Genomic DNA, 13,502 nt, shown 5'->3' with positions numbered 1-13,502 from the left:
TCTTCTCGACACCGACACGACATACGACAACAAACTGCATCAAAACGCCCCAAAAGTGAAGGCGTCTGCTCCCGTACTGCAACTGCTGCAACTAGCGGAAGTGAAGTGTTGGGCGGATGTCCGGATGTCCTTCACAAAAATATATAAAAAATGCTTTGCGCAAGGATCATTTTCATTTATTGTTGTAAACGTAATGACAAAATCCCAATAATTTGTTTTCCTATCTGATTCAAGCTAGTCGGACTGCTCATGATACTGGTCAAGCAAGAAAATAACAAAAATTTCAACTTTTTCATGTCCGGTTTGAGATTTATTGTTAACATATCGTTATTTCTTGCAACGGACTAACATTATAGATTTTGCCTCCATACTTTTTAAATGCAAACAGTTCTAACACACGGCTGTCCATTGCGCCGTGTTTTGTGTATTCTTCTATAAATCTGTAATGGTCAGCGACCAAAGGGCTCACCCGCACATGTCAAGCTTATATGCACCGCAGGGAGAGATGGATATCGAGTAGGAAGTGTCGGGCGTAGTGTCGGTTGTAGTGTTTGTGTACATGTCGGTGCTGTGTAGCTGTGTGCTGTGTTGCCTGCGTTGTATGTAGGGTTGCTGTGGAGTCGTGGTCGTTCGCAGTGTTAACAGACTCGTCTTTTTTTTTTTAAACAGGCTGCTAGAAATCTCGATAGGTGGCGCAAGTTACCGCCCGATTCTAAATAGTTTGCTCAAGTTATTTATCCATGTGAGTTCGGCATTCGGTTTTTTTTTTTTTTTTTTTTTTTTTTTTTTTTTTTTTGGCGGTTTGTTGAAGCTACCGACGCCGCCGACCGCCGACAACGCACGTGCGTACCTTTGCAAGTAGCTACGTCCGCCGCTTGGGGACTTTACTGTGTATAAAAGACATCGAACGAGAACTAACGCGCCCTGTGTGCTTTCAATTCGGGTGAAAGGCGCGCGGCTCGCTGTGCTCGTCTCTCGCCTGTTCTCGGCCGCTGGCCGCCATGTTTCATAAGGAACACGCTCGAAACGGTTTTGCGGAAGGCAGACACGGTGTAGCGTGTTAGGTTTACACAGCACCTCATGTGTAGACGAAAAACACAGATGGCCTCGTGTAAAACGAACACGTTTCGACGTGTCCGCTATGGGACAACGGTTTACACGTCTGGGCGTGTTATTTTTGCTAACAGTGTAGCTTTTAATTCAATGTGCATTGATCCGATGCTTACCTACCGGATTTGTGGGCTCGATCTCACGTCTAGATTTTTATATGTGGACGTTAACCAGGCATCTTTTGTATTCTGAGTGTAAAAAATGAAGAAAAAACTGTTCTTTTTTATATTTCTCCTTTTGCTCAAAAAGAGAAGCAAGCAGCGATTGCTTGCAAACATCCTAAGAGGTTTACATTCCTTCCTCAAAGAGAGGTAGCCAATGCGCCGAGAAACAAAGTGAGAAGGGTTCGAAGCGCGCGCTGGCATCAGAACGCCGAGTTCTGATTGGAAGGATTAGTGGGTAGACCTAAAGCTAAGCTGCTTTTGTCTCTACTGCACTCTCGTCGAACGCGCTCGAATGATGGAGCCAAACACCGGACGCCCGCGTTCCGCGTTCTAACGCGTTCGAGGAGAGTGCAGTGGAGACAAAGGCAGCTAGCTTTAGGTCTACCCACTGATTCATCCAATCAGAGCTCGGCGTTGTGACGTCACTGCGCGCTCTCGTCCCCTCCTCTCCCTCACTTTCTCAACCTATTGCTTCTTTTAAGTTCCAAGACAAGTTTTCGATAAGTGGTAGTATATACCTCCTACATTAAAGCAACGCTTTCGTGTGGTAAGGAAAGCAGTACTTTGCTCGCAGTGTATATTTGGGCAACGTCGGCGGCACTCTGGTTACAATTTTTAAAGTGGTCATGAAACGATTTCTCTACTTCTTCCCCCTTAGCTTTAATCCTCAAGTCAAATGCGAATTGTGAAATCACGTGGTCGTGACATTCCTTCGGCACCGGTGCGATGACTTCTAGCTCCCACCGTGCTTTTTATGCACACCATAGAACTTGTCATTCTCCAATGACAATAAGTTCCGTCAAGGCACTCATTGGCCACGAACGCGAATCCAAATATTCGTCGACGGATTGATTGTTGACGAGCGCATACGTCCGAGTGACGCATTTCTCGTGTCCAATGCGTGAGCTGGGCTCTGCTGACGTCAGTTTGGCGCCAGTGACGCGCTTTTGGAACCGCGGAGGTATGATAGTGAAAAGGCGGAGAGCTTTCGAAGACAAGAAGGTACAAAATAGTCCGCTATATTTTCAAATACTCGTACCGAAATACTGGCTTTTGACTTTCTAGCCTCTTTCTTTTGGCCAACTAAACGATATGCGATTAGTAAAGTCCTAATTTAAAATCATTCATCCCAACCCAACATTCGTTTCATGGCCCCTTTAAGTTCTTATTAGTTTTAAGAACAACCGTTTTTGTTTGTTTTTTCTTGGTTTTAATGGCTACAAGTCAGACCTCTATTGCACTTATGGTTGGTATTTTTTTCAGATCCTCATATGCTAGCGGCGTCTCCGTTTTCTTATGTACACCATTTCAAAGCGATGCAGTATTTAAAATGGGCGTTTTCGTCAGTGTTTAAAGTGTAACTATAAAACAGCTGGTAGTTTCAGGCACTGGCGAAGATGTTAATGCTTAAATTGATGGAATGATGGAACTTTGGACATGATGACAGTTTTGGCTGTTAAAACGTACTTACATATTTAGCACACTCGGGCATTTATTTCAAATACACTAGAGTTGTCACAGCGCGCAGATAAAGTTTGTTTTTTCGTTGTTCTACGTGTTTTATTTTATGGCTCATATTTAATCTCCAGTAATTAGCTATAAACAAAACATCAAGATACATGCGGAAAATGTCTATTCCTTAGTACAAGATCGGGAGGTAGCCCTTCTAAATGGTAAAAGATAATTCTAATTTTGGCGCCTATCCTCGCTGTACCAATATTTTTTTTTTCTAATTTACCGCGATAGCGTTAAGGAGCTCGTGTCGCAGAAAATCAGGCGTCGGCGTCAGCGTCAACGGGACCGAAAAATTCCGGCATGCACCTGGTGACGTCGCACGTGACGTCACGTGCGACATTACTAGGGTTATATTCCCCGCTAGGTTTGGCGGGAAATTTTCTCTTTGTATTTGGCGGAAATGTTTTTCGCTATATTTAGTGGGTCGATTGGGTCATAACGTCACAGCTACGTCTGACGTCACGTGACATGTGACGCTACCGACTAGACCACGCCAGCACGGCTGTACGTCCCGGGAACGAGCGCGGGTTTATACGAAAGGGCTTTGCGAACAGGGCGCAATAACTCTATTGCCTTCCACTCTTAAAGGGGCAATACAGCGGTTATCCCACTTTTAATAAATAGAACTTAGACTTAATTATTCCTTGGCATCTGTGACCTATGAAACACACGTTGTTTTCTTACTCTACGCAATGGAAGTCGCAGAAAAAAAATCCGAGAAACGCGAATACCGTTTACCTTCTCAACTCGCAGCCAGAAAAAGCGCCCACGAGATCTGGATCCAATTAAAGACGTTTCCACTGCTTACAAAAATCACAGTCCACACGTGCTATTGGCGACGTGAGCGATCGAAAGTGCCGCTGTGGTTGGCCCACCACAAGTAGCCGAATGCTGACTATGACGTAAGCAAAATATGTCTCATCGACGGAAATAAGAGGAATGCAAGTACCTCAGTTTTGACGGTGTCGGTGGTATTGGTTTGAGACCGCTATTATTTCAGGCTTCCAGAATGCTCATTTCAAACACCATCGAGCTTGTTGTTCGCAAGGTAATGACCTCACAAAAGGTAACGAGCGAGGGCGCCACCGAAGCAACTCGCCGCTAATACTCGTTTTCACTTTAAGTGGGAGCGAGGCCGACGTTGCAAGCACGAGCATGTGGCCCTGAACAATGCTTGCACTGCACAAGCGCGCGCCCTTCGCAGGGACGCTGAAAGCCCGGAGCTCGCGCTTTTATCATCGGCTGCGTCTGAAGTTCAGCTGAAACGAAATGTAAGCCAGCCCAGCCAGCGCTCGCGCGCAGTTCCGGCCAGCCAGAAAGTGTGCGTGCATAAAGCACAAACACAGCAATGACCGCACCCTCAAACGCTTCTATGGAAAGATGCATAGGCGTAGACTTCGGGGGGGGGGGGGGGGGGGGGGGGGGGGGGCCCCTGGGAAGATCCGGAGGGGGCAGAGGCCCCCCCCCCCCCCCCCCCTCCCCCCGGGCGCGGGCCATGACCCTTACCGAGACGCTGTTTCCGTGCCACGTAACGAATTTCTAGTAGTGACATGTAAACAAAATAACGCCCACGTTGCCTTTATTGACATAAAACATGGGAAATGGAATCCCAGCGTGCTTTCGTTAGCTATTCAATCTCCAGTTCTGGCGAAAAAATAACGCACAGCACCCCCCTCCCCCCCCTTCCCGGAGAATTTCTCAGCCTGCCCCCCCTGGGAAAATGGAAAGTCTACGCTGCTGGAAAGATGTATATGCCGCCAATGTTTTTAACATAGCCACGCGTCGGGGTTGGCAGAGAACAGGGAGCGCTGAGTTCCACGCATTGTTAAGGTTCGGCTACCCCCTCATTTCAGTGATTCTGCACGAGCAGCTACACGAATGCGTGTCGAGGCATTGACTGTCACGTGCCAAAATAGAATGCCCTGCGCAGTCTCCGTGTCCACTGTGTGAGCAGCATTTAAACATCTTCGCAACGGGGATCGCAAAGATTGATGACGCACTCCTGGGGATCGCATTGTTGACATTATCCCCACAACACCGTCATAAAGTTTTGCGAAGGAGAGCCTGAAAGAAAAGGTTCACTTTTATCCGGTGAATTCCAGCGCGACTAAGTTTCTTGATCAGTGGCGTTGCGTTCAAGTATTTTTGGGTAGCACTAGTGCCAGCCAGCTGGTGTAAACTGAGAAACTTTGCTACGCAATAGCGCTGCACAGCCCCTTTAAAGGCAATGCTTAAACGTCCCTCAAAGCTTTTTTTTTCTTTTTTTCTGTCGATTTTGAGACGTTAAAATGCTATAGGTTGTTTAAAGGTAACATGCAAAGGGAAAAAAAAAAAAAAACTTTTGTTTCTTTTATTACAGCTTGGACGGGAACAGGATGCCATAAAATGAATTTACAACGAACAAAAAATATTTTAAGAGCTATATTTACGGCGCGAAGCGCGTTTGTAGTTGGCACCCGCGGCTGCCGCCACTGGTCACGTGGTATATCAGTGCGCTGCCTCGCTGCAGCCCAGCCACTGCACGCAGAGCGTGGCGCGACGCCGGTTTAACGCGTTTCTCAACGCCGCCGCTGTTGGAAGGGTACACCACTGCGCGCCACCGCCGTCAATTTCTGACCGGCGCAGAGGTCTATCACGTGGTGTTAGCGCTCTTTCAGGAGCTTCCTTTAGGATCTAGAACTTACTTATTATTCCTTTTTAGAGCGCAGCTCTTAGGGGCCCGTTCCCGGCTTGAGCGGCGTCGGCGTCACCAAGGTCATCCCAAGGTCACGTGCCCCCCAAGGTCATCCCAAGGTCACCCCAAGGTCACGTGACCCCCCCCAAGGTCACGTGACCCGCCCGAAGTCCCCCCCCCCCGAGGTCACGTGACCACCCCCCAGGGTCACGTGACCCCCCCCCCCCGCCGAGGTCACGTGACCTCCCCGATGACGTTATCGTCATCATCACTGAAGACGTCATCAGTGACGTCACTGATGCTCTCACCGGCATCCGCATCGTCATCGTCATCGTCACTGATGACGTCATCAGTGACGTCACTGATGACGTCACCGGCATCCGCATCGTCATCGTCATCATCACGGATGACGTCATCAGTGACATCACTGATGACGTCACCGACATCCGCATCGTCATCGTCACTGATGACGTCATCAGTGACGTCACTGATGACATCATCGGCATCGTCACGTGACCCTCAAGTTCACGTGACCCCCCCCCAGGTCACTTCACCCCCCAGTACCCTTCCCTCCTCCTCCTCAAGAGCTGCGCTCTAATTCGGTGTTACAGGGAGTTGTAAACGGCTTTTTTGCACTTCAAACGGAGATTTAAAAGTAGCTTTAAGAGCCAAAATGAAGCTCCCAAAAAAGTGCTAGCACCACGTGACCATAGTGGCCAGTCACGTGACAACAGCGGCCTCTTTTCCGCGGGCTCCCCCGTGGGCGCTAACTACAAATTAATTTCGCGCCATAAATATAGGTCTAAAAGATTTGTTTTTCGTTGTAAATTTTGTTTTAGGACATTATTTTTCCATCTTTTTCCATAATTTCAAATATTTTTTTGGCCCTTGCATGTGTTTTTTAGCTAGGTTGATTACGTACACAATAATAAACATATCCACTTCAAGTTTGTTGGGTTTTGTACCCCCTCCCCACTTTAGTTACAATATCTTGTCAAAGAGAGATAGAGCTCATGTTGAAACTTCGTCAACTCCCAGAGTTGCAGTGTTTCAGTTCAGAGACCCAGGTAAGACGCGAAAAACGAAAAATTGTACGGTGTTTAACTTTATTTTGTTTTAAATTCCACCGGAGCTTCCAAAAATCAGCTATCATTGATGACTGCGACATGTACATAGCAACCCGAACCTAGGTGAATGATGCGCTTAAAATAGTTTTCATATCTTAACTCATTTCCCATTCAGAGCTTTTCAAAATAAATAATCCCACTTCATTCCGCAAACCTGATTGCCCAACTGAAATATGTAATGTTTTAAATGAACCTAGAATGAGGTATCCTTCGCTCCTGGGCATTGAAACAGAAAACAAATAACGATCACTCGGAGAACTTGGTTTCTTTAGATCCAAAACAAACTCACCCACTTAAGAGTACCTTTGCTCGTACACTTCATAAAAAAGACGAACACGAGTTTTGGCAGTCATTAAAATTATACTCTCAGCCGTCCCTGCATCTGTACTGGCCTACTTTAGACTCCCAAAATCAATTATTATTACTTCTTTAGTTCGTATAGCTAATCAGAAGCATATCGGTATCATGCTCCGATTCATGTTCAGTCTCAATGGCGAAAGGGCCTGACGCCTATTTTTACCAGTGACACTGCACTGCCATTGGGTGCTATCCGATTAGCCCTCCTCATTTGCTACACTTTTAAAAAAGGCCAATGATTGGTGTTCCTTTAAAACTTGAGTTTGAGCTCGTTGGTCCATTACTGAATAAAAGGTTAAAAAATCGCGAACGAACGGCGTCAATGAAGACAAATGGACGACCGGACAGGCGCTTCTCCTGCGCCTGTCCTGTCATGTTTCTTCGTTGTCCCCGTTTGATCGCGATTTTTTAAGCTTTTATTCTATTGGCGTTCCTGCCGTGCGTCTTGGAAGGCAGTATACATGCAGGTGCTTTTGAGAGCGTAGTAAGTTCCAAGTCGTAGAAGTAAGACTGACACAATCATATAAAACAAGAACGAATGAACAGTGAAAGGGGCGCACGTCTCAACTTCACTCGGCGCTACATAAGCAGACGAGGCTTTTGCTTTGCCCACACCACGTGACATGAACTACGTTAACAGACAATAACAAAACAAAGTCACCTCAACCTTGCAATGTATCGGGGTTTTTGACACTCCACATTAAAAGCACGACGCACACTTAATTTCTCAGCAAAAAAAAAAATAAAGTACACAACCGAGCGACACGCCACAGCGGTTCATGATCACAGACCGACGGCCAGTCCTCGCGGCATTGTCCTTCGCACCAGGACCGACCACAAGAACCGACCAGTACCACCCTGTCCTCGTTCGCAGTCGTCGCACTGCGCGATCACCTACACGTCGACATGGCGGCCGCCGCCATACAGGACCAGAGGAGGCTGATCAGGCACCACCCGGCGTCCGTCGGCCGACCGGAAGCAGCCCCGTTGCCCCTTTGCTGCTGCTGTCCCCTGGACGATGACGCCAGCACATCCGCACCCTTTCGCTGATTCAAGACGACCTCGATGTCGTTCTTCGTCAGCTGCACATCATTGTCGTTGCCGGCTTTGTTCTCGTCGGGATCGATGTCGGGATCTGGAGAGGCCCCGTCATTAATCCTGTTACCGGACCCGTCCGCGGCTTCCTTGTTGCCTTTCCCGGCGGATGTCGGCGGCGGCCGGGCCGAATTCTTTCGGGTGGTGGAGTGGGCGATGGCGGCAGCGCTGCGGAACTCTGGCCTGGCGTAGTCGGCGGGGCAGCCCAGCTGGCTGGCGCTGAGTCGGGACACCTTGCTGCTGCTCAGGTTGCCGCTGGCTTGGAAGTCGCACTTGACGTGCCTCAGCTCGCGCCGGAGCTTGTCGTTCCTGGTGGCGTTCTCCAGGTGCAGCATCCACACGAGGCGGCAGTCGCAGCTGAACTTGTTGCCTGGAGGAAAACAAGAACCATTTATCGATCGATTGATTTGACTGGATTGAATAATCGACAGATTAACTGTGTAAGTGACAAACTGCCTGACTGTGCTTATGCTTTTTATGACGTCCCAATTATTATGTCCCGCCAGCATCATGGGTTGCATGCACATTTAAGGTGAATAAAAACAAAGGATTTATTGTAAAAGTACTTGTTGGGCTAGTCGCGGATGAATGTTTTCGACCACGGTTGAAAGCCCTAAAAGTACAAACACAAGAGAGAAGACAAACACGGGCGCTACCCACAACTCTTTTTGAAAAAAGAAGATAGAAGTATATATATACGCACTTCTATCGACACTTCTATCGAAATGTCGATACATTTATCGTCACCTAGGCTACGCATGTGCAAAGATACCCACCCTTCAACCATTTACATAAATGTATTAAACAAACGTATCTCGGCATTATACAATGCAATCGACGTGTCGCTCACGCATTGGGGCCCCCTCTTCCTGATAAAGTACGCCTCTTTGCAGTTCGCGTGCTCTTTCATTCTTGCTTCTACCTAGAATCTTGTTGTCACCAAAGCGTGGCTCACATTAACTCATCCACGCCCTACAGGGCGTGAATGAGGGGACTTCTCTCAAATACGGTCTTGGCGAAATTGGCAGAGGCCATCCTACATAAAGTAAAAACCACACAACCAGAAAAGTGACGCAGTCGCTACAAAGCAACTTGAGTCTTGAGGTCGTACCATACGTACACAAAATGTCGCATAACCTCAAAAAGGTTGCAAACAGGTATGGAGTGCCTCTGGTGTTTTCATCTCTCAAGAAACTCGGCCAAATGTGCCCTCGAATGGTTAGTGAAAGCAAAAACGAGCGAGCATGTGGTACGAAGCACGTCAAACTGTATATCGAATGCGTCATGGGGTTCGTGTATGAAATACCGCTAACGTGGGGAAACTCTTACGTTGGGCAAACGGCAAGGTGCACCAATGACCGTTTGAGGGTGCGTGCATAACATTTGAAGACAAGTGATGAGGCGCATTTGCCCGCGCACTGTAGGGCCTGCAAATGTGAGCCACGCTTCGGTGACACCCCGATTCTAGGTAGAAGCAACAATCAAAGAGCACGCGAACTGCAACAGGCGTACTTTATCCCTGCGCATGCGTAGCCTGAGTGACGACAAGTGTAGCAACATGTAGGTATATGTGTGCGTCTATCTTCTTTTTTCGAATACATTTGTTAGTAACGCCCGTGTTTGTCTTCTCTTGTGTTCGTCTTTTTAGCGCTTTTAACCATGATTCGAAAAGGATCCATTGGCGAATTACCGTTGCAAACAGATAATATTTAGTGCAATTAAGTTTTGTATAACTGACGCGGGTGGTCCTAGAACGTCAAGTAACTATGTATTGTTCCGACGTCCGAGGAAAGGATAATGACTGAAATAGAATAAGTCACCTAGTGTTGATCGTCTCCGAAAAAATAAAATGTTGTGGGGGGGGGGGGGGGGGGGGGGGGACGACAGGTGCTTGAAAACAGCTACACTCGGTGTAAAAGGTCCATAGTTTACAACAAAAAAAAATGCAACAACCGCATCTTTACGTGGTGAATGATGTTGATTGGGGCGAAGCTCTGGTGGTGCTTGTCTGCATAGACGCTGAGCCGCAGCATGCCGAGCCTTTCGTTCATTTTCATCCATGTCACGCTGCGGTCAAATGCTCAAATGGGTATATAACCACGTTCCATACCGTACGTTCTCTTTCTGACATGGATGAAAACGAACGAAAGGCTCGGCATGCTGCGGCTCACCGTCTACGCAGACAAGCACCACCAGAGCTTCGCCCCACTCGACATCATTCACCACGTGAAGATGCGGTTGTTGTTTTTTTTTTTTTTTTTTGCCCTACACGAGCACGCGAGCACGTGCTCACGTGCTCGTGACCCGACGGCGGACGGACATACGGACATGGCTAGCCCCTAAGGAGCTTTGCCCCCAAAAATTGAAAACACGAATACATCAGAAATTCCGCACATTTCAGGTCATCAAAAATACAGTGGCTAAGTGCAAGCCGATTCGTGAAGCGTTCGTGACATTCTTCTTGGTCACACGCGGAACATTCAATCAAGATGTCCGGAAGCCCAAATGTCCTTCAAACCTATCGCGAGATACATCAGCTTCTTCCACGCAATAAATTTTCTGGGAAGTGCAAACAAACCTACAATGAAAGCAGTCATTGGTAAAATTTTAAAAATAAACCTCTTATAGGAGGCATCAATCAAATGGACGAACTGTATCGCTAAGAGTCTTAGTTCCATGCCTCTTAAGCCGCGGTCACACGTTGTTTCCTGCAGACATGTGATGACAAACATTATCTGTGGGCAGGTCTCAAGCAGCTTCCAAGCATGTTGCTTCATGCATACTTCGAATATGCAGGCTTCGTATGTACAATGTGACAGCGGAGTCACAACTAAGGTACCCCTCAGACACTGTCTGCACAACGTCTTTTGTATGAAGAAGCAGCAGTGTGCCCATGGCTTTAGAGAAAAGCCGACTAGTTTTCTCACTGCGCGGCGTGCCTAGGCGATGCCTAGGAATAAAGTAAGCTATCCTAAAAGCTTAATGAATCAACAAAAAAAGAAACTGGCGTCATTACTCCTTCTACGTTGATTCGGAAGTAGTACAGCGTACATGGATTCCCTGCTCGCAGAAGCTCATGTATGTGTATTGCCTCAAGATGCACGCCTAACGTCAGCCATCGATTTTTCTTTAATCACCTCTGCTAATGAAAAGGGCGAGCGGTTACGCCAATGCGAATAGCGGACCGTATTGCGCCTCTCCCAGCAGCATGCAGTTTCGGTAGCGGGTGCTTTCCAAAAAGAAAATGGAGGTATCATGTTAGAAAGAAGAAATCAGGAAGTGCAACACCAGAGCAAAATAGACATAAATAAGAGAGCTAGACGAGCAAACTGGGGATGAGTAAAACTAGAGGGAAGCCTAAATTAGTGCAGGGGAATTATTAATTAGCGCGAAATTGTCTCTACACAAAAGCGGTTCTGCTAACCCGGAAAACTTCAACACGTCCTGCAACGGGTCTCGCACCATGCGTAAGTTAACGAGTCTATCCGGTAAATAAGATAATCATCTCTGCAGCAGAATTTCCAATTCTAGCTTGAAAAAAATTGTCGAGGAGCAGGCGGTGGTGGTTATACGCGACTGAAAAACATCGTACATTTGTTGGTTGTCATTGTTGCGGGGATTAGAAAAAGTCTCCAAGATACAGAAGCGAAAAAAGCATGCGCCTCTTTCTGCCCCCCGAGACAACACTAATTTCATAGCATGATACCAATCACCTTTCTCATTAGCTGATCCGATTAATCAAAAAGCCACGAAAAGTGTTCCGTGTTCATTTCGGTGGAGTATACAGACGAAGATTTGTGAGGGTCTAGACAAATAAAGAATCACCGATAAGAAAAAAAAAAAAAGGAGTCAATTTCGCTTCTTTGCCAATCTCGACCTTTCTGTGGTCCGCGGAAACCGAGTTGGAAAGGTATTATAAGCGGGACCAAGGATTTGCTGAGTTCACGAAGAAATATTACTTTCCCTCTTCGGCTCAATTTAGGCTCTCGAAAGGAAACGCCTTTTCGCTTTCTGCGGTTTTTTGCCCGGATCAGCGATCGAATCCGGCGGCTCCGGCATGATCCTGGAGGTCGAACAATGCGCCATCAAGAAAGAAGATTACATGTAACTCATATGAAAGAACCTACTTAATTCTTGTTCATCCCGGTCGTGTTCGAGATCCTAAACAAGGCCGACATACGACATCCCTCCAAGTAATCAGAGAGGCGCCGTCTTTTTTCCTCCAGGTTAGAAGATGAAAAGCGATGGACTTGGCACTTCTCATCGTGGATACGGTTTAATTCGCGCTTCAAATGTGGATTTCAAAAATCTTCATATATATATATATATATATTTTTTTTTTTTTTTTATGGTTGTTTGGAATATTCTGTTCGAGTATATTTTCTTCTCCAGCTCATTGCTCGCCCTCTCCCGGCTGAAACGAGAAGCGCTCTAGCGGGGGTCCCCCGGTTATCGTGGGCTCGTGGGGACTACGCAAGACGGAGGGACGAAGGGAGTGCGACATTGCTGCCTGCTGCGATTGGTCAGCGTCACGACGCTGACCAATCGCAGCGGGCAATGTCCCGGCCCCATCGTTCCGCCATCTTGCATAACGTCCAGCTCAGCGGGCACGGCGGAACAGCTCGCGATCATGGCTCACCAACAGCCAGTCTTGAATGCAAACAGCATTCTTTACTGTACCAATGTAATGTAGGAGCCCGTATGGGACTTGAACCATACATCCTAAGAAATTCCTGCGCGTCTACTTATCCGTAAAACTTTTGAAGAGACGACCTCTCCGATCTACGAAATCAGCTCAGCGAATGATGAGGCGGAGCATCCGTTTGGACCTAAAAATGAAGTATGCGCTGTGGCATTACGTAGTGCCAAGCGTCATGCTTGCATCGCGTAGTGCCACTGCGTAGACTACATTTTGAGGTCAAAACAGATGTACCCCCTCATCATTTGCTTAGCTGATTTCGCAGATCGTAGAGATGTGCTCTTTGAGGGTTTTGCGGGTAAGTAGACGCGCAGGCATTTCTTAGACTGTACTGTTCCACCGGTTTTCCAACATCTGCGAAAGGGGCCGCAGTGAACGTACGTGCAAGCGGGTAGGCGTTCCTCCGAACCGCAAATCCTGAACAGGGCAAAACAAGTCCGGTTAAAAGAACTAGACAAAAAAATAATGCTATGGAAGATGATGTAATTAAAAAAATAACGAAATCGCTTTTTCTAGCCACATTCGTTCCAAGATAACAGGTGCTGAATTTGGAACTTTTACCCATTATCAAACGCCGCGACTTTGATATCACTAAGTGCTTTACCACAATTAATGTGATTACAGATGGATTTTTCGTACTAGATAGAGCATTTTAATTGATGTCAGACTAGTTTTAATTTACACCTTGTTAATTAAAATACTACATTATGCACCCGTAACTTGCTGTCATCGTATCGGCCCATTTCGATACTGCCATGCAT

At 47.0% G+C, this 13,502-nt stretch overlaps 1 protein-coding gene across 1 annotated transcript in view; it reads right to left on the bottom strand.

Moving 5' to 3' along the window:
- Positions 1-6,558: 6,558 nt before the first annotated feature.
- LOC120846903 (connectin-like) overlaps positions 6,559-13,502 on the bottom strand; it is a 105,572-nt gene continuing 98,628 nt past the window's right edge. Inside the window, exon 3 of the mRNA XM_040218812.3 lies at positions 6,559-8,412. Coding sequence (XP_040074746.1) covers positions 7,838-8,412 — 575 coding nt within the window. The 3' untranslated portion in view covers positions 6,559-7,837. The remainder of the gene's footprint in view (positions 8,413-13,502) is intronic.

Source organism: Ixodes scapularis, unplaced genomic scaffold (assembly GCF_016920785.2).
Source record: "Ixodes scapularis isolate PalLabHiFi unplaced genomic scaffold, ASM1692078v2 PGA_scaffold0__279_contigs__length_252992795, whole genome shotgun sequence".
NCBI lineage: Eukaryota > Metazoa > Arthropoda > Arachnida > Ixodida > Ixodidae > Ixodes > Ixodes scapularis.
Note: the sequence above shows the minus strand (reverse complement) of the source record. Positions and strands in the feature narration are given on the sequence as shown.